The sequence below is a fragment of the Misgurnus anguillicaudatus genome, chromosome 3 (assembly GCF_027580225.2).
Source record: "Misgurnus anguillicaudatus chromosome 3, ASM2758022v2, whole genome shotgun sequence".
Lineage (NCBI taxonomy): Eukaryota > Metazoa > Chordata > Actinopteri > Cypriniformes > Cobitidae > Misgurnus > Misgurnus anguillicaudatus.
This window is the reverse complement of record NC_073339.2, coordinates 16,439,252-16,460,807: the sequence shown is the minus strand read 5'-3', so window position 1 is coordinate 16,460,807 and position 21,556 is coordinate 16,439,252. Positions and strand designations below refer to the sequence as shown.

General features: G+C 36.9%; 1 protein-coding gene and 1 long non-coding RNA gene across 2 annotated transcripts; one reads left to right on the top strand and one right to left on the bottom strand.

Annotated features, from left to right (window-relative positions):
* Positions 1-5,053: 5,053 nt before the first annotated feature.
* crybb1l2 (crystallin, beta B1, like 2) lies at positions 5,054-11,653 on the bottom strand. The gene is made up of 6 exons (XM_055204876.2): positions 11,526-11,653; positions 10,656-10,756; positions 10,104-10,222; positions 9,875-10,007; positions 7,597-7,739; positions 5,054-5,670 (listed from the first exon to the last, which is right to left on the bottom strand). The coding sequence occupies exons 2-6, from the start codon at positions 10,749-10,751 to the stop codon at positions 5,499-5,501; spliced, it is 663 nt and encodes a 220-aa protein (XP_055060851.2). The 5' UTR covers positions 10,752-10,756; positions 11,526-11,653; the 3' UTR covers positions 5,054-5,498.
* Positions 11,617-19,537, top strand: LOC141360302 (uncharacterized). The gene is made up of 3 exons (XR_012366820.1): positions 11,617-11,745; positions 18,476-18,544; positions 18,826-19,537. It is a non-coding gene; the product is annotated as an uncharacterized lncRNA (long non-coding RNA).
* The last annotated feature ends 2,019 nt before the right edge of the window (positions 19,538-21,556 follow it).

Below are 21,556 nucleotides of genomic sequence, written 5' to 3'. Positions count from 1 at the left end.
AGCATAGCTTAGCACAATCCATTGAATCCGACCAGACCACCAGCATCACGCCAAAAAACAACCAAAGAGCTTCAATATTTTTCCTATTTAAAGCTCTTCTGTAGTTACATTGTGTACTAAGACCAACTGAAAATTAAAAGTTGAAGAGTTTCGTTGCAAAACGAGATAAATCCATTTTTAACATTTTTGTCAAAACATGTTTAATATTATGTTATCATGTTATTATTTTGTTTTATGGTGCTACTTAGCTGTATATTTTAAGTTATGAAGGTTTAAATCAAAACAAACCAACTGCAGTTAAATTGAAATTAATTGGAATGCACAACCAAAAAACGAGATTTCTGAACAATTAAAAAAACGGTGGTTATCTCGTTTTGCAACGAAACTCTTCAGTTGGATTATTCTCATTCTGGCATAATAATCAAGGACTTTGCTGATGTAACATGGCTGCAGCAGGCGTAGATATTTTATGCACTGCCCGAAAATAGTACCCTTGGTTACTTTCAATAGCAGGGGACTATTTTCGGGCAGTGCGTAATATCAATACGCCTACTGGAGCCATGTTACAGAAGTCCTTGATTATTACGCCAGAATGAGAGTATAGTTCCTAACCATATCTGCCTAGAAAATTGGAACTTTTCATTTTTTTGTCGTTTTTAGTACACAATATAACTACAGAAAAGTCAAGTTTTAAATAGGAAAAAAATTGAAACTCTTTTAGCGCGATGCTAATGGTCTAATAAGATTCAATGGATTGTGCTAAGCTATGCTAAAAGTGCTAGCGCCAGGCCCGGAGATCAGCTGAATGGATTCCAAAACGATAAAAGTCAAGTGTTTAACTCTGGGGGAGCTGGAAAATTAGCTTATTTTCAAAAAAAGTGGAGTGTCCCTTTAATAGAACATCATACAATTGATATCTGAACGCATCTTTGGCTAACAAAAGTAAATCTAAATAGTTTAAGCACCTGAAAATGTGCTCTATTCAGTGACATCTCAGTTATCCAAGTTAAACTTGGCTACATTAGGTTCCCTGCTGAAAAAACAGCATCAAACCGACATGGACCAGCATGGGAATTATGCTGGTCAATGCTGGTTTGATGCTGGTCTAGCTGGTGGTCAGCAGCATACCAGCACCAAAACACAACATATGCTGGTCTTGCTGGTATGACCAGCATGGGATCCTAGTGCTAATGCTGGTTTGGTGCTGGTTTAGCTGGTGCTAATGCTGGTGCTGGTTTAGCTGGTGTTCACTAGCAAACCAGCACCAAAACACAACATATGCTGGTCTTGCTGGTATGCTGTTTTTTTCAGCAGGGTTACACACCCATAATATCTTTTTAGGGTTTGGTCAAGTAGAAATAACTCAACATCTGCATATTTTCACTTTTTACAGAATATGTACGTGGATTTTTTTAAAGTTTCCACCGTTTCCCGCTTTCCTTTTCTTTTCTTCTCTGTTTTTTGTGTCACTTTCTCTCCAACTCTGGCTGGCTGATAGGTTCACTCCTACTCATTTGTTAAACACTGAGATAAATAGCTTACATCACTCTCGGCGGAAAGACTTTTTAGGAAGTTCCAGAAAAAGAACCGAGTCCCTCGGCTAACTCACAAAACAGCCGTGACGCAAACGAGACCTGCCACACACACACAAACACACACACACAGACACAAACACAGAGAAACACACTTATATGTCTTCTGCAGCCTCTGTGCGCGCTTGTGGTAGAGAGAGAGAGAGAGAGAGAGAGAGAGAGAGAGAGAGAGAGAGAGATTAAAAGGCAAGCTATACCTTTTCAGTGTTTGCTCTTATGAAAAGCAGAAAACCTAGTAGCAAAAGAGTATATTGCACTATAAATATTTTCTCAGGTGATCTGGAAAGGTGATTCATGTGGTAACATCTCATTTAGCTGTTTTTTTGTTGTTGTTAAAAATATGATTTAGTATTACTGCCCTTTTTTTATTCAGTATAACTGATCATTTTTCCTGTGCATGAGATTAAAAAATAAAATGAATAGATGACCCTCTGTGAAAACCCAGATAGTCATTTCTTGTGATTTATTGCTTTCTATAAAATCATCCTACATAATGTAAAGAACTGTGAAAATATTTTTTTGAAATATAACTTTAATATTGGCTGGGTAAGGTCATGTCTCAATTTGAAAACAGTGATTGAAATCAAACAAATTAGATTATGAGACTTTAGCCTGGATTTCACAGACAGAGTCACAAGATGTATTTCCCTGTTCTTTGTCAAAAGTAGGAGACACAGGTTATTTTACACAAAAATGACAAAAAAGGGCTTGTCTACTGATAGACCTTCAGTATTGTTATATGCGCCTACTAGTGGTGACAGTGCGGTACAATTACGTCAGAACCCCACTGAGCTGTCTGATAACTTTCTTCCCTTTAATGAGTCTAAGTCTGTTGCCCAAATCATCCTCTGTCTCCTCTTCATTGCCTCTGGGGGTGTATGAATGAAAGGTGTGCGAGAGAGATTGATCAAACATTTAAGATGTGAAGTTACTAAATTTCCCAAGGTGTCTGTGTAGTGTGTAGTGTGTACGTGTTTTAGGGCTGACTGACGTCAATGTAGAGGCTGCATTTTGTGTGGACGTGGAGGGAATTTGAAGTGTTTACGACCGTGTGTTTGTATCAGACTTGTGTAGGAAGCACAACATCTGTATTAAATCATTTAAATTAAATAAATAACCACAAAATTCTCAGGAAACACTTATAGTGCTTGAACTGCAATGTGCATTTTTATTTATGGCAATGAATTATGCAAATATGCATGAGTCACGTGTCACAGGAATGTATAGTCATTCTGTTACTGATGATGACACTTATATGTTGTAAATGTCTTAATGTTATTTATTCCCTCTAAGACCAAAATTGACACAGCATCCATAATAGACAATATGCTGTTTTTTCAAAGTGTTATCAATTAGTTTAATGTACTATTACGTTATTCATGGCTTGCTAGCTTATTCAGCAAGCAAACACATTTAAAATGAGCAATACTGTGCTAGTACTGTATTTAAACTGTTTTTGTGCTGCGGATTTGCTGTTCGGTATAATTGGTACTGCCCCATTATCAATAACAGCTTTGCAAACTAAGCCTGTATTACATGTGACAGGTTCACAAAGCAATCTCTGAATAAATTGTCCCAGTCAGATAGTTGAATTGATATGACTTAACGATTTTGTAGATAAAAGAAATACTTTAGCTGGTCATGTTTGCTACCCTTACTTTTATTGTTAGTTATATGCCAACAACTTTCATTTTGGGCCTATCTGCTTCATACAGATGTGTAATGTCCAATTTATAATCATGCGTAAGGTCCAAGCCGTAATTTTTTACAGCGCATCAGTTCTATGCGAACCCCTCCCGTCAGGTAAAACAACTGCGTCATAGGTATTTCTATTTGCGATACTGCCTACCAGCATTCTGCATGTGTGTTTGCAAATCGACGTGGACGACGACGCAAAAGTATAAATGAAAACCGATGCGTAACCTACGCCGTATAGGGCCTATGCACTACTATAATGAGCCCTTGAGATTTGTTACAGATATGTTGGCTCAACTTAAAAAAGTAAGTTACATTGCCTTATAATTTTTTCTTAATTCAACTTTCATTCGCGTATCTAGTTTGCTCAAATTGAGCATTGCCGCGGCAAACGCGCGAGTTGAACATTTTGAACCTTGGCCGAAAAACACGCTGCGTTAACAATCAGGAGCTTGCTCTGTTAGTGACGTGATTACAGAAAGCCAGCGGAGTTGCAAAAGCCCCTCCCATGACGCAAATTTTCGCGTGAATGTCTCGATGACTAGAATTTCACGCACGGCTTTCACGTGCGGATGAAGCAAGTAAACTCAAAACGTTCCAGCGGCAAACTAGACGCGGTAGACGTGAATTTGATGGCTCAAACGCGGCTGGTGTGAACCCACGGTAAGGAATACTCCACTTTTAAAAAAAAAAAAATCCTGATATTTACTCCAAAATGTTGATGTCTTTCTTTATTCAGTTGAGAAGAAATGTGTTATTTTTTTGAGAAAAACATTCCAGAATTTTTCTCAATTTAATAGACGTTATTGGACCTTAACAGTTAACAGTTTAAATGCAGTTTAAAATTGCAGTTTCTAAACTATCCCAATCGAGGCATAAAGGTCTTATCTAGCAAAAGATTGTCATTTTTGGCAAGAACAATAAAAAATATGCACTTTTAAACCACAACTTCTCGTCTTGCACCAGATGTGTGACGCGCCAGCGCAACCTCACGTAATGCGTAAGCACTTTAAAAAGTCACGCATGACATATGCAAAACTACCGCCCCAGTGTTTACAAGTGTGGAGAAAGAGGACCGTTCTGACTTTGTTGTATGTGGAATGATACTAATTAATGTCTTTGTGTCATTTTGTTGTTTAAAATGGTCCGCAAATATGAGTTTCACATATGTAATGTGTGACCTTTTGGCGTGCTTACGCATTATAAAGTCATGCTGGCGCGTCACACGACTGGTGCAAGACAAGAAGCTGTGGTTTAAAAGTGCATATTTTGTATTTTTCTTGCCAAAAATGACAATCTTTTCGCTAGATAAGACCCTTATGCCTCATTTGGCATTGTTTAGAGCCCTTTGAAGCTGCCTTGAAACCGCAATTTTAAACTGCATTTAAACTGTAAACTGTTGAGGTCCAATAAAGTTTATTATATTGAGAAAATCCTGAAATGTTTTCTTCAAAAAACCTAATTTCTTCTTGACTGATCAAAGAAAGACATCATCATTTTGGATAACATGTGGGTGAGTAAATTATCTAGGTTTTTTTTTTAAGAAAATTGACTAATCCTTTAAGAATATTAGTTTACTTTTAATAAATTGGGGTACAAAAATAATATTTTTAAGTTGAATTAACTTGAACGAGCCCTGATTTTAGGGCAACCAGGTACAGTAATTTACTTTTTTAAGTTAAACCAACTTTTTACAGTGAATAAAGAAATATATCTGCTACATGTTGAAATAAAGGCTGAAGAATAGAAAAGTCGTAACAGTGATATGTAGTCACAGTTGTTTTTATTACTGTTTAAAGGGAATATTGAGGTTTTACATTGCCTTACGCCAAAATAAATCCCCTCTTGCCCTCAAAGCCACCCGTTGCCCCGCCCAACCCCCTGTCAATCATCATCCCTGATTCCAACAACTCAGGTATCAGTTTAGGCTCATTGTGATGGTCTTATTTCCACAGCGGAAAAATGTATGGAGGATGAGGAAGAGGAGGAAGAGGGATGAAAGAAGATGAGGTAAAATGAAGAAAATTAAGAGGGTTCAAGAAAATGCTCTTTCAGTCTTTACAATTTCAGTTTTCTGACAACAATAAGTTTTTACATAGGTGGTCAGCTCCTCCTCTCCTTCTTGGCCCTCCCCCCTCCCCCTCCTTCATCTTCTGCTCCCTCTGTTTTTCTCTCCCCCCTGTTCCCTCTCTTTCTCGTCCTCCCAAGCCCTCACTTGGTGGCCATAGTGTAGCAGCCGTCTGGGTGCCACTGCATGTCACGGATGCGTCTGATCGACTGCATCTGGGGATGGCGAGCACCAAACTCATTAAAGTGGCGGTAGTCGCCCTTCTCCAGCAGGTACTGGCTGCCACGGTAACCGGGGTACTGGTAGCCCACCCAACTAGAAAGGAAAAGAGGGAAAGGTGAACCGATATATTAAAAATAAAGCAATTAGATAACGACGTTAGAATAGAAAAGAGACTGTGGTACTTAAAGGTGCAGTGTGGGACTTTTAAAAGGATCTCTTGAAAAAATGCAATATAATATAACTATATTATATTATCAGTGGTGTGCTCTCCTCCCTACATTGTCTCAGATGGCATGTTTGTCCTGTGGCAGCTACCGTAGCTTCTCATTGTGTTTCGAAATTGAAGTTGGTAGCAATTCGCAATCTCACCACTAGGGGCTAAAAAACGCACATTACACCTTTAATACGTATTATAAAGCAACTACAGTTAATTTTTTATAAATACAAAGTTTAAGCTAATATTAAGGTATTTGTTATTTCCTCATAAGAAAGTCTGCTATAGGGAATGTGGAGTTGACGTCACGCTGTGTTGGATTATGTGTAATCCGCCATCTTTGCAGGCACGCGTCCTATCCCGCTGTATTTGAGTTAATGTATTGGAGGTTGTTTTTGTATTTTCTGTCGAGATTTTAATAAACTTCGATATGTTTGGTCAGTACTGCTCGATCAAGCAAGTCACGCGATCGTTCAGGGAGGAAACTGAACAAAGGAATACGTTTTTCCAGCTTTTATTCGTGGAAAAAACAAAGGAAGCCGGTGCAGGAGCTGACGAAAAGACGCCGGATCGCGTGGTTTGCATGCTGTAATCAGGAGAAAAACGTTTACTTTTAAAAAAAAATCCCTGCATCAACGAGAGTGTGTTCGCTGCATTTTCAGTCATTCAGTAATTTGTGATTAATAAAAGCAGAACCACTTAAATTGTCTTGTTTTTATGCTAACACTGTCAAACTAACTTGCAAATGTAAGTTATTGATTGATTCATTCATTCATTTCTGATCACCCTAAACACATGAGTTATAAAAATAAATATTTAGACAATTTTGACGATTGTAACACATATTTTTTATTAAATGCAACTGCTCAAACCCACTGCTTGTGACTCTTTAAATAACAACGTTAGCTAAATATTTAGCATTTTGTTTGTTTTAATAACTTGGCCAAAACAGAAGTGCCATCTTTTGAACATGTGTTAATTCATCGCGCAGAATACAACGGAGAAATTATTTTATAGAATCATTAAGGTACGTAGGTATTAACACATTGTCAGTAAATAGCTGGTTTGCCAACCATAAGACTCCAAAAGAAGAAGTGTCACTTTACTATAAGCTTGAAGGGATTTATAGCTCTTAAACTCCTGCAAAGTGTAAATAAAGTCCTGCAAAAACAAGGTAATTGACCAGATATGAAAGCGGAGGTCCGTAATCCAGTCTTGGGCTGCTAAATCATACGGATCTATGTTGTTTATTTGTCCAAATAAAGTTTTTTGGCAGTAGCATTTAGTTTCTCCCGATAGGGTCCCTTCTCTTGTTCTTTCAACTTCTCGATATCTTCCGTTTTTCTTCAAATTTACCTAGTTTTAGCTTAACATGTCCAGAGTTAAATGGCATAGCGGTCGTCGGTGCCTCTAAACATGGCGCCCACGTCCCATAATGCAACACTGCGGTGACGTACATTAACATTCCCTATATCTACAGTAGATAGCATATCTAAAATGATAAATAAAAAGTGAGGTGTATAATTTTCAGTGCCACAGTGTTATTTACGCTCCAGGGAAATAAACCTATGAATGTTTTTATTACAGTTGTCTCAGCATGTTAAGTTGGAGTGTAGGAAAAAGCATGTTAATGTCACAAAAATTACACATTTTAGCTTTAAGCTGCATAAATGTATTAGTTCAGTGTGTGACATATCTCTTCACACATTTCAAAGACTTGAAAAGTCTGAAGATTTGTATTTCAGATCTATTAAGTCTGTTATCAATTTAATTACTGCACACAAATATTGATGTAAAACACTTACGTTCCACAGCTGACCATGATGCTACCAACACGGTCGGTAAACCCGTAGGTGTACATACTGGGCACATCGTCATCAATAATCTCCATTTTACGGCCTTTGAACTCACCGACCTCATACAGACAGATCTTATGCTTCTCTGGGTCCTGTGATGATGAAAAGAAACAAAATTGTTTTTGTTTTTTTGGATAGCATCTCTGGGATAGAACGAGACGAAGTCCCAAGGTCACATCAAACCCAAACAAAGTATCCAGCTGGCACACCACTGACCTTCAACATTGAAATTTCTACCCAGTCTCACAAGGTTTCGTGATATAGTCACGTAAATTTTTTATTCTTTTTTCGAATTTCCGTATTTTCTTGATCGTATTAAGAATTCCTGTTTTCGTGTGATTATCACGTATTGGTTACTCAACTGCTTTTTCCTATTTACAAACCATTGTTGCTTCGGTTTAGGGTTAGATTTGGTGTTTGCATTAGAATGTCACTTTATGTATTGATATATACTATTTTTTCTGATTGATTTTTTTATATATGTCACCTGGTGTTAGAGTTGGGTTTGGGTAGGGATGTCATTTTATGTAAATCTAACCCTAAACCGAAATGACAATGGTAAGACAATAGGACAAAACAGTTGAGTAACCAATACATGATAATCACAAGAAAACAGGTATTCGTTATACGATCACGAAAAAACGCGGAAATTCGTGATAATATCATAAAAAAAGAATCAAAAATGTATGTGACTATATAATGAAATTTTGGGCTGGAAATTTGGTTGAAATAATGTCACAACGTTGAAACAACAGTTAATACTAAACGGTTGCAGAAGGTTAATAAAATGCTTAAAAATCAACGTTGAAATTTGGTTGAAATAATGTCAGATGTTAGTTTAACGTTGATATACAAGTTGATGAAACAACATTTAATGCTAAACACAATATCAATGTTGATAATTCCCCCATGTTGAAAGTGAGTCTTTGAAACAACTTTGCGATATCAATGTTGATTCATTTTGCAAAATGAAAAGGATTATTCAACATTGATTCAACCTTGTCTCTGATGTTGATTCAAAGGCGAATCACCATTGAAATGCCCACTGGGTATATGAATAAATGGGAAATATGAATTATTCAAATAGGTGATTACCATTCTGACAGGTCTGAAGGAGCGCAAACAATTTTTTTTGTTGGAATGCATCTCTGGGATAGAATGAGACTAAGTCCCAAGGTCACATCAAACCCAAACAAAGTACTCAGCTGGCACACGACCGACCTTCAACGTTGAAATTGGTTGAAATAATGTCACAATGTTGAAACAACAGTTAATGCTAAACGGTTGAATAAAGTTAATAAAATGCTTAAAAATCAATGTTTAAATTTGGTTGAAATAATGTCAATTGTTTGTTTAACGTTGATATAACGTTGAAACAACGTTAAAACAACGTGTAATGCTACCCACAATATCAATGTTGATTAAATTTGCAAAATCAATGCATATTTCAAGTTCATTTGCAGTTTATGCAAAGACTTTAATTCACACATGTTAAAAGTAAGACGTTGAAACAAAGTTGCGATATCGGTGTTGATTCAATTTGCAAAATCAAAAGGTAAGTCAACGTTGATTCAACGTTTTCCTTGACGTTGATTCAAAGGTGAATCAACATTGAAATGCAGACTGGGTATATGAATAAATGGGAATTATGAATTATTCAAATGGGTGATTACCAATCTAACAGTTCTGAAGGAGAGCAAAATATTTTTTTTTTTTGATAGCATCTCTGGGATAGAATAAGACGAAGTCCCAAGGTCACATCAAACCCAAACAAAGTACCCAGCTGGCACACAACCGACCTTCAACGTTGAAATTGGTTTAAATAATGTCACAATGTTGAAACAACAGTTAATGCTAAACGGTTGCAGAAAGTTAATAAAATGCTTAAAAATCAGCGTTGAAATTTGGTTGAAATAATGTCAGTTGTTTGTTTAATGTTAATATAACGTTGAAACAACCTTAAAACACGTTTAATGCTAAACACGATATCAATGTTGTTTCAATTTGCAAAACCAATGCATATTTGCAGTTGACGCAAAGACCTTAATTCATCCATGAGTCGTTGAAACAACGTTGCGATATCAGTGTTGATTCAATTTGCAAGATGAAAAGGTAATTTAACGTTGATTCAAACTTGGCCTTGACGTTGATTCAAAGGTGAATCAATGTTGAAATGCCGGCTGGTTATATGAATAAATGGGAATTATAAACTAAAATGGGTGATTACCATTCTGACAGGTCTGAAGGAGAGCAGGTAGTCGTTCCTGTGGCAGTTGCTCCAGCAGTCCCAGCGGGGATACTCGCCCTTCTCCAGGATGTACATCTCTCCACAGAAGTTCATCTGCTCCCAGCCTACCCACCTACAAGAGGTGAGAAAGAAAGTGAACAAGTGCACAAATGGTTACGATACAAAACAGCAGTAAAGTGGCTCATATGGATGTGCGGGTGTCACTCACGGGCCGCACTCCACACGGAGGGAACGCACTCTGTCCATGCCCATTTCACACACGTTCATGCACTCATTGCTGATCTCAATCATACGGCCCTGAAAGTTTTCCTGATCGTACACGTACATCTGAAATACAGACAGTGGCTCGTTTTGCAACTTTACAGATGACAGTTTTCACTTTGGCTTAGTTAAAAAAAACTGCACACATCAAACACCCACAGCTATTTCTATGGAAACTGAACTGACATTGCTTAAAAGTTATTATTAAGTTAATCATGCACGCATATAGAAGCATTTAGCAAACATGTTAAATATGCCAAATAGGTACTTAACTGATGTAAAATATTATAATTGTGTTTATTTTTGTATATAAACATGCTAAAGAGGTAAAATATTACCTTGATATCTTTAATACTGACTATAAGATCATGTCAAAGATTAAAATTAATGTAAAATTAATTAAACTTTAACGTTACTTATCATCGTAACATTTATGGATCTGAGTATACTGTATGTAAGATGATACATTGCAATATATGATATGCAAAATGTGAATTACCCTATAGTTTCCCATGCCCATCTCGGTTCTTTTTTGTTGAGCAGCCTTCCCATCAGGCTGGGAGGCAGATTTGGATTTTTCTCCACTAGAGGACATGATGACTACGATAAAAGAGAGAGAGATCAAGAAGAGCGGCACATGTATAAGTGTAGAAACATGACTATTTGGTGATCTACTTGAATTAAACATCTATTGTTGGACTGTAGTGATGTCAAGTGCTAAATATTGCTAAATAATTAAGTACTGAGTACATTAATAGCCCTTGAATACTCAAATGTTGAGTAGTTGACACCCACTCGCTTTGAAACTTACACAATAGCGCCCTAGAAATGCAATGCTCATAAGTAACGTAATAAGTATGACTCATTTACAAATATATAAAAGAACATTCTATTGTTGTTTTTTATATTTTTATTACGAATATAATGGATTTGAGGTTTGCGTAAACATGGCCAAAAAAGGATAATTCTGCCATTATAATGTAGGTGATTCAAAAACAAAAACATCATCGCAAAGAAAGTCATTAAAACTGGACTCTCTGTTTAGCAATAAAATCTATCTCATCACTTTTTGTCTTATATTGTCAACCCCCTCCGCTGCCGTTTCTCACTTTACAACCCACATCAGAAACAAAGACTTGTTTGCTTTTATACTGTTATGACAAAAAGGTCTGCAGTTTGCCCTGACAATGATTATGCACCGTGCTCACAAAAGTATCACATTTTAATTGCTTTCTGCCACTGACTAATGTGTCAAAAGTTTTCTCTCTCTATATTTAACATTCTTCACAAGCTTGAATTTTGTTATACACAATTGGAATAGACAAAAATGTGTTTCCCTTTTTTTTCCCCTTCAGATGGAGTCTCTTACCTGTGTGTTAGTCAGTAGCCGCTGTCTGTTTCGCTCAGCGTGTGTATTGAAAGCAAACATGTGTCCTTTATATAGCCTGGCGTCCAGCATGAGGGGATTAGGCCCACAGAAACAAACTAGCTGAGCTCACCACCCCACACACAGAAAAAAATCACCCCATCATCAAACACACAGAGAGAGAGAAAGAGAGAGACAGACAGACAGACAGACAGAAAGAGAGGTACAACATATTTTTCAAACCCGTTTTTTCATATGTGTGGTCTGCCATTTACAAACTCAAGTGTTGGATTTAAATTAACCTCTGGCAACCCGAAGGCATCAAAATGACATTAATTCCAGACTTACAAAAATGTTGCATCCTTCAATTACATTTCATCAAATTCGTTTTAATGTAACAAAACACCTTTATACCCAAACCCCAAGACATCTTTGTGTTAAATCCTTGGCAAGTAGGTGCCAAACCGTAAAAGCTTTTTTTGAGCAGTATGTCAACAAATAAATGTGCAATTAAAACTTTCTGTAAAAGCAATTATCCTGGTAAAGTTAATGTGGGATCGTAGTTTCATGGTTGACTAATACAGTTAGTCTGAGTGTGCATTAACCTTCTAAGACCTTGTGTGTCCAAGTACGTGGACATCACATTTTTTGTTGTTTGCACCATAATACTTAATAATTCTACGTAATTGGAACCTGTTGTACACAAATGTGGACAATAACACTGCTTCATGTTTAAAGAAAAATATTTGGTTATTATATTCATTGTTTTTTCTAACTCCAAAATAGCTGAAAGAAATCTGAAAAAAAGACAAACGAAAGCTCTCTCATACGTGGTACACATATATTTACAAACAACCCTTATTTATGTGGATGATGTGAGCATTAATAGTCATTTTTATTTCCCATGATACTTCTGGGGCACAGGTCATGGGCCAAAAAAGTGAACAAATTGGAGCCATGCGGCAACATTGCAACCTATTGACTGAAGAAACAACTTATTTGACTAGTAAATTAACAAAGGGAAGATCTTGGGAAAACATGTATATACAAAATTAAGTAAGGAATAATTGACAACGGGCCGTTGAATTGTAAGAAAATAGTGAACACCCAAGGTGGTCCTGTCGTGCCGTTACACCGTGGGTGTGCATTATTTTCAAATATCACGGTTACCACAAACATTGCTTTGGTGCCCCTTTTTTTAAGACATTTGACAAGTTAGGTGTGCGGTTATCAGAAATTAATGCATACCCACAGAACATTTCTCAGCCAATCAGAATATAGCATTCAACAGACCCGTGGTATTAAAAAGCATAATATACTACAGAATCAAAATTAACATTTCGGATATCTAAATTACAATTTTGTCTTGCATTATGTATTGATGTATAGTATGAAAATCTTAATGTATTGAAGCTTTCTTAAATTAAGCAAACTTCAGTGGCGTTCTTTGTAACTTCAAGTAAGCAGACAAATAGACTAAACAAGGTCATTTTTGAGCTTAAAAGCAGAGCATTCCTTTCTCTATGCAGTGGGTCAAATCCCTGTATTTTCCCTCTATAGGCCGCTCTTTGTGTACCATACGATGTGCAGTGCTGACCGATAGCAATACAGCCGTCTGCGTTCCATTGTGCGGGTCAGTGTGGCTCATGGCTTTATTAACTCCAATACGCTGACTGTGCAGAATGGCGTACTACCACATAAATAAATACTGTGGTTTAGTAGGCTCTGCCTAAGTAATAAATTGTGTACACTGATAATGAATTGATAAATGGTGTAGTAAATTCACTAGTAGAGTTTATACGGTTCAAAAACACTTTAGTATCTCCAAATTTTGCTACAGTTTATAATAGTACTTACTACAGTCATTTTTCACCTCTATTCAGAATATAAAGAATCAGCGCTTATTCTGAATGACAATACACAAACACATCCTAACACACATGTTGCCATAAGAGCTGCGATGGGTTTGAAGCTCCAGATATGTTAGCTGTTTGGAATGACCAGCTGTCAATGGAGATAGATGAACTCTTTATTTTTCACATCGCATTTGATTCATGGGGGATTCTTATTTAGTCCCATTGTACTGTAACAGAAGATAAATTGCAAATGACACTTTCAAAAATTATTATCTCAAACATTATTAAAGGTGCACTGTTTAACTTTTAGAAGGATGTCATGACAAAAAATATATATTATCAGTGGTTGTTGGAGCCATTCTGTGTATTGGCATGGGTTGGCGCGGTGATCTGCCACAAGTCTTCTTAAGACAGCACGAGGTGCATGGTTTTTGACCGTGAGACACGGCGTATAGGCAAACCATGGATTTAAGTTTATTTTGAGAAATGATCAATTTTTCTTTATGTTAATAAATGGATTGGCATATCCGACTTTATTTTTGGACTGAAAGGATTTGGGACTATTTCTTGCGAGATTTGGATGTACGTATAATAATGCATTTTAAAATGCCTATAGACGGTTTCACCGGACACATGAGCGGAACTTAAAGGGGACATATCATGATACATTTTCCATGTTTAAGTGCTATAATTGGGTCACCATTGCTTCTATCAATCTAGAAAATGTGAATAAAAAACGGGTTTTAGAACGGTTGAAATAGAATGGGTTTGACTGAAACTCCGACATATGCGGCTGCCCCGAGAATTTTCGGGTGTTTGTTGTATCACCTCCCACCTCTACAATGGGTCTATAGGTGCTAGGGGTGCACGATTCAGAAAATTTCACGATCCGATTCGATTCCGATTTTTAGGCTCAAGATTCGATTCAGAATCGATTTTAGATTCAAAAACGATTCACAGTATGTAAATGTAGTTTACTTTTTCCTATGTGACTGGTTGTAGTAGATATACAATTTTAAAGAAAATAAACACAACAAATTAAATGTAGTTTGATATTACTTTATGTCTTTATGCAAAAATAAAAACTGATATGAAGCAATTAGATGACCCCTTTTATCAAACTCTATTAAATACAATAATATAGCATATTAATGATAGACAGTGCAGGTCTATAGATTAGAAATGTGACTGGTGTTATAATGGTTATTATTTCTATTAGATAGAGCAGAAGCAGGAAAAGTGCCTCTCTTTCTATTTCTCTCTTGTCCATTAAAAAAAAAGCTAAATCCACTCATTATTTCAGATTCAAAAGTTTACTTGCTGTCCCAGTGACAGGGGACTTTGCGTTTTGTAAATCTTGAGTCAGCTTGAGCTTTGCTCGTTCATTGCAATAGGTTTTAGAAAATATATGGTTTATTAATAATAATAGAAAAGAGCTAGCTTTAGCGCGGTAGCGCTCATGGCCACTCTCCGTTCGACTCGGGTTTTACACACAATATTAATCAGACTCGGGACCCGGAGTAATTAACTATGACTGACCCGGACCCGACTGACCATTTCAAATACAAACCCGGAACCATATGGGCCGCGGGTGCTCCGTGAAGTCCTCTAATGGTAAAACTTTGCTCAAGTTCAGAAACATGAAGGATACAATGTGACACGAGCTTGTTCGCGTCGCATCCCAATTTATTGAGAAACAGAGCACGTGAACGCACACCGAACTCATTATGTCGCACACAAAATGTCATTATTAAAGAGTGTCATCATCACGGAAAAACAAAAAAAGACAAAATTTGATGCCAGATTTACTTGGGCACTTGTTAGCCTGGGCAGCGCTGCACAGCAATGTGTGAGGAAACACTGTGACAAGAGTGTGCAGGCGTCAGTGTGACTTCGACGCGCCATCTATGGGAATACTGAGATAAACTCATTTCAGGACGATAGTAACACGACGTAAAAAAATATATATATGAATCGATTTTTGGAATTCTATAAATCGATTCTGAATCGGCAATGCTTGAATCGCGATTCAAATGTGAATCGATTTTTTTGCACACCCCTAATAGGTGCACTGGAACAATCCTTCCTAAAATGCATTGAACTTTCGTTTACAAAGACGTGAAACTCACCGAGTGGTCAGGGGCGTTCACTGGTATGCTCACACAAAAATCGCTGCAAAAGACGCATTCCAACAGGTTTTATCGTACTTTTTGTCCAACTCCATTGACTTGTATTAGATGTGCTGTGAGGTACGGTATTACTCCGTGCCTGGAAGTTTGTTTCTATTCTTGCAATTGGCAAAGGTGGATTATCGCCACCAACTGGGCTGGAGTGTCTATTATTCAGCCTCTCAGCGGTGTGAAGCGTTTAAAAAAATAAGTCCACAAGTTTACAACGAATGCTAAAACACGTGTTGGAAAGCATCTTTTGCAACGATTTTTGTGTGAGCATATCAGTGAACACCCCTGACCACTCGGTGAGTTTCACGTCTTTGTAAACGAAAGTTTAATGCATTTTAGGAAGGATTGTTTCAGTGCACCTATAGACCCATTATAGAGGTGGGAGGTGAAACACAAATACACGAAAATTCTCGGGGCAGCCGTATATGTCGAAATTTCAGTCAAAACCGTTCTATTTCCTCATAAACAATCTGAAAACAGGGCTTTAAGTGTAAAATACTGAACTTGTCCTTTAAGATTGCATACATTATATAGTACACATTTTACGCATTTTGCAGAGTTTACTGGAAGTTACGTGTGTTGCACAAAAGCCAATTATGTTGTTACTGCTGAAACCGTAGGAGAAAACAGTACGTGAAAAGAATAGTATGTCCGAATCCTCAGTATTCATAAAAGAGTAGCCGAGAAATCCCCGGATGCTCTACTGCCTCTGGCCAGATTCTGAAGCAAACATCAATGGATACTTTTCTATCCCTACCTTCCCAGGATGCCACAGCAAAGGAATGCCAGTACTGACCATGGTGGAGACCAGCAACTCGGGTTTTTTCAAATGTGAGTATTACAAACTAAAATTTGCATTCGTTGAACTACTGAATAGTAAACTGTAGGTTGTTGAATGTATAGATGTGTGTAGATACATACAGTAGTATATTTGGCTTTGCTGTAAAAACATGTATAGCAAACATTGAAGCTCCATTAAGCTGACGTAAGTTACGTCTTCAAATCATCTTAATGTTAAAGATACTAAATGTCTATTTAACATCTGAATGCAGAGACCCAGGATATCCCACAAAGTGCTCAGGTGCTTCATCAAAAGAAAGCTGCAGAATTGGCACAGCTGTGTTGAGATGGCAGTAAATTTGTGATTAGTTTGTTAGAAAAGTACATTTGAATAAAGCTTTGTTTCATATGGTATGGAGTTCTATGTTTTCATTTATTATGATGATTTTATTCATCTTTATTCGTGTTTCCTAATGTTTGAAGAAAATTAAATATAATAATTTCATTCATTCCTGCATTAATCATTGCTTGACTGAAAATTGATGAAAATTCACCTGCGTTCGTCCAGTTTTGTATTCAAGCATTAATTAAATTACAGTTTGCTTGTATTACTATTTTTTTTTTTTTTTGCAGTAACAAAACCTGTAATTAAAATGAAGTATTGGTCAGCAGCATTTGCCATTATTACTGTGCATAACTGTTGGGGTGGGCTAGCAATGCAATTATGGGGTATTATATCTAGGGTTGTCAAGTTACTGATGCAATCAGGTGTTAGTGCACCTGTCCCTAGAACAAGGGATAAGGTTTTTATGCTATTTTTTACATCATAGGTCACATGATAAAGTTAAAATTGCGTATGATGTTTATAATGCGATCAGGTATAGAGTAATGTACTTACTCTATTAGCGATCTTTAAGTAAGTACTTATTGAAATTAAGTACCTACCCAGAGAGTATGCGGTTTCGGTCACAGCCGTTGTCTCAGACGACAACATGTGCGTCTTGTGGCGGCTACCATATGCGTTTTGAAATTGAGGGGTGAGCTGTTGGTTGCAATCTGCAATCTGATATAGCAACATGATCTCACAGAAAGTTGTGTTATAGTCAAGACATTTTTTTAATTTAATCAATTTATTTGTGTCCATGGCACGAAATTCAGCATTTTATTTTAAACGTCTTTTTTGTTTCATTTTATGTATTGTTTTCTCTTTTTTTCCTATTTTTAAATCTGTGTCGCTTGGGGTTAGATTTGGGGTTTGGGTTAGGATGTTTTTTTATGTATTGGTTTCTACATGTTTTTCATTCGCTTTTAAAACTATTCTCGACTGGAGTTGGGGTTAGTGTTGGGGTTTGGGTTAGGAAGTCTAAAAATGTATAAGAAAGTGATTCTTACCCCAACCCCAAGCGACAATGGTAAGAAAATAGGAAAAAACGATGAGAAAACAATACATAAAATGACACGAAAAAGAAAGTCGTGCAACGGACATGAAATTTTTGCAAGTGACACGAAAAATACATTCATGCTCAAGGTACAAAAAAGCTGAATTTCGTGCCATGGACGCAAATAAATCAAAATAATCAAAATTTTTGTGACTATAACACGACTTTCCATGAGATCAGTCTAGATATAATTTACATCTAGATAGATTAAGATATAATTCAAACCACCTTTAAATGTTTTTGTCAGGATGTATGCACTCTTAGAAAGGATGTGTTCATTTTTTACACATCTTTGTGCGTTAAGCTTTTAACACATTTTGTGTAATTTTAACACATTATGTGTCATTTTGTGTTGATTTTGTGTTAAAATATAACACAAGTTGTGTTAAAAGTAACACAAAATGTATTGTTTCAATAATAACACAGAGATGGGTGAATTCTGGGACAACGCATTTAGTGTGTTGTCCCAGAATCAACAAAAATGTGTTGTTTTTAACACATTCGTTCTAAGAGTGTGGTTTTATAAAGAAACCTTAACATCCACCAAACACTTTTGTTGCACAAAAGCTTCTTTGTATTGGAAAAAGGTCCTGCTGACTATATACAAATAAGAACAAATGGTTATTTTAAGACAAAATGAAAAATGAACTATAAACCTGACCATTTTGTTTTTAAATAAAGCTTCTTTTCTTGTGCAGAAATGATGAAGAGACCAAGACAGACATTAAATCATCTGGGATGGACATGGCTCCATGCTACAGTACAAGGTAATACAATTCTGTCATTACATGAAAAACAGAATGAGAGAATAAGAAACAGAAGGTCAAACTATTCATTCGTTTTCAAAGAGTTTGATTATCAATAACTGGACAAAGACTTCCTTTTCATGAATATATTTGGAGTTTTTGAAAGTGCAGACAGTGGAGAATAATGAGGAGAAATCTGCAGATGGAGGACGTAATAAAATGGACAGTGATGTGTGGGTGTAAAGAAAGATTTAAAGTTTTAGAAAATCGATGTGTGGCATACACATGTGTGTGATTGTCAGGTGACCGTGTTCGAACAGGAGCATTTCCAAGGGAAATGTCAAGAACTCAACTCACTTCGAAGTTCTGCAACATCCATGTGCGTGGGTTTGACAACATTCGTTCCATCCAAATAGAGAGCGGCGTGTGAGTCGCCCACTCTGTGTTAATGTTTGCAAAATCTTGGAAATTTGGTACGATAATTACAATATTAAATATTTTGAAGATATTTGGTCTTCCTTAATGATGACTTGCAAAATGCGTTTATGTGAAATGTACCCTATAATAAATTTGATTGTATTGTTAGTTAGAAAAAACTCAAGTTGTTTAAGGCCGTCTGACATGAGTCCCAAAATACCATATAACCTTAACCACTTCTTTTAACTAATCATTAACTTTAAAGTTGCCTAACTAAAGAAAATAGACTTTAGACCAATAACATGACTCAGGGGTGGTTTCCTGGACAGGGCTTGTAACTAAAATGCATGTTTGAGCTGATTTAATTTAAAAACTTCTTTCATTTTAACATATTTGGTTGACATTGTTTTGTCTTGAGATGCACACCTTGTTTTTGTAAGGTTTGTTTGTAAAGACTTCTTAAAGGCGCAGTGTGTAAATATTAGCGGCATCAAGTGGTGAGTTTGCAAATTGCAACCATTGGCTCAGTTCACTGATAACCCCTTGCTTTTGAAATGCATAGAGAAGCTACAGTAGCCGCCACGGGACAAACATGTCATCGTCGGAGACAACTTAGTAAAAAAGTGTGTCTGTTCTGTAGAAACATGGCGGCACAAAATGGCGACTTCCATGTAAGGGGACCCTCGATATGTAGATAAAAATGTCTCATTCTAAGGTAATAAAAACATAACGGTTCATTATGAAAGGTCTTTATACACCCCTGACAATGTAGTTTTGTATATTATTTAGCATTTCTGTCAAAAGATTCTTCTAAAAATTACACACTGCACACGCTTAGAAAAGCGCTACGTTTTATTTTGTACCACCAAACTTGCTCGTATAACTACTCGTCTTAAATAGGAAAAACGTTGATGTGTTTGGTCACTTCTAACTTTATCTCTAAATGGTAGCATTGAATGAATGGGGCTAAGCTAAATGCTATCGAAGCGTCGCAGCGCGCTCCAGCGCTTACGTGAACGCACACAGATGATAGAGGGATGTATCAACAATTCTTAGTTAAGGTAATAACATATTTTAATATTGAAAATGAGTAGACTATTCCTTTAAGAGTTTAGCCTGGCAAACTGTAAAAAATTATTTTTTAAAAGAGTTACATTATGAGGGCCCCAATCCATATCTAAAGATAAAAATATAGAAACTTAGGCCAGAAAGCAACCTCACAGAAACGCTCATAGCAACCAAAAACACTCAGAACACCTTACAACACACACTGCCAGCGACTAGCAGCAAAGGAGTGACGCAATCTTTTTAATTTCAATGGAAGCTGGGAGCACTGGCGACACAAAGTGGACGTGTCCAGCTACGCGACCAAGCTGAAAATAGTTCAAATTTATGCTAATGATGAGTGACTTTCGAGAGCGACAAACAATAAGAGTGAAGCTGTGGGTTTTAATGCCATCTATGTTTTGTCATTTATGCAAGCTCACACTACGGGATTTTTGGCTCGATTTAGCTGGCCCAGATTTCCAAGGTCTGCGACAAAACCCTTGAATTGCGACCAAATTCGTGCTCATTGCAGTCGCAGAAGTTCGTTAAGTATGAGCAGGTCAGCAAGTTATCCGAACCGGTCTCCAGCTATCACAAACGCTACAATATTTTCAAACCGTTTGATATTATCGCCTCGTGATCTTGTAATGTGAGCGACACATTGACAAGTTGTAAATAATCCAGACAATCACAGTGCAGATGGTATGGAGAATTGTTGACCAATCGAAGGACGAGTTGATTGACCATTTATAAAATAATGACATGATTGTTGTAGTTTCTTGTGCATTTTATGTGAGAAAATGTGTTTTTGCTGATGGTCAGGAACACCTTTTTATCTAATGTTTTGTAGTGTGTGCACCTCATCAGCATTGTGTTGTATAGTATAGTGTTGTAGTTCTCGAGACCGGTTTCAAGACCACTATTTAAAGATCTTGGTCTTGTCTTGGAATCCACCGCATTTTTACTCGGTCTTGTCTTGGTCTCAGACAAAGAGGACTCTGGATTTTATTTCAAGACCGGTTAAGACCACAACTGATGGCACATCACAAATTAATTTTTTATCATTAATTTTATGCAGTTTATTCAGGTATGGCATATGATGTTGGCATTGTTTAAGCATTGTTTAAGTTTCTCCCAATGACAATTTTTCTAATTTTATTACTAAAAACACCTGCATTGTGTTAAGTGGATGGCTCCTTACCCTAGCCATGTAAAGACAGTTTAAAATAAATGGTTGATTTCAGCTCTTTAGTGCTTGTTCACTTTTATTTGCTTATAGACAAAGATAAATTCCCACATATCTCCAATGCCATTGATTATATCAACTTCTCTGATGGCATACACCCGCACACACACGCACGCACACACACACACGCACAGTCTTGACTTGGTCTCGACCCTTTAAAGTCTTGCTCTTGTCTCGGTCTGTCTTGATCTTGGTCATGACTTGGTCTCGGTTTAGGTGGTCTTGACTACAACACTAGTGTAGTATCCAGCTATGATAAGACAACGACAGATGAGAAGAAACCTTGTTGCGTAGTCTGAGCAACACAGTGATTTGTGTAGTTT

Coding starts and splice junctions, on each gene's coding strand:
- crybb1l2 (XM_055204876.2), bottom strand. CDS start 10,751: ATGTCCTCTAGTGGAGAAAAATCCAAATCTGCCTCCCAGCCTGATGGG. Junction 10,008..10,103: donor CTCCGTGTGGAGTGCGGCCC/GTGAGTGACACC, acceptor CACCTCTTGTAG/GTGGGTAGGCTGGGAGCAGA. Junction 7,740..9,874: donor CCTTCAGACCTGTCAGAATG/GTAATCACCCAT, acceptor TCATCATCACAG/GACCCAGAGAAGCATAAGAT.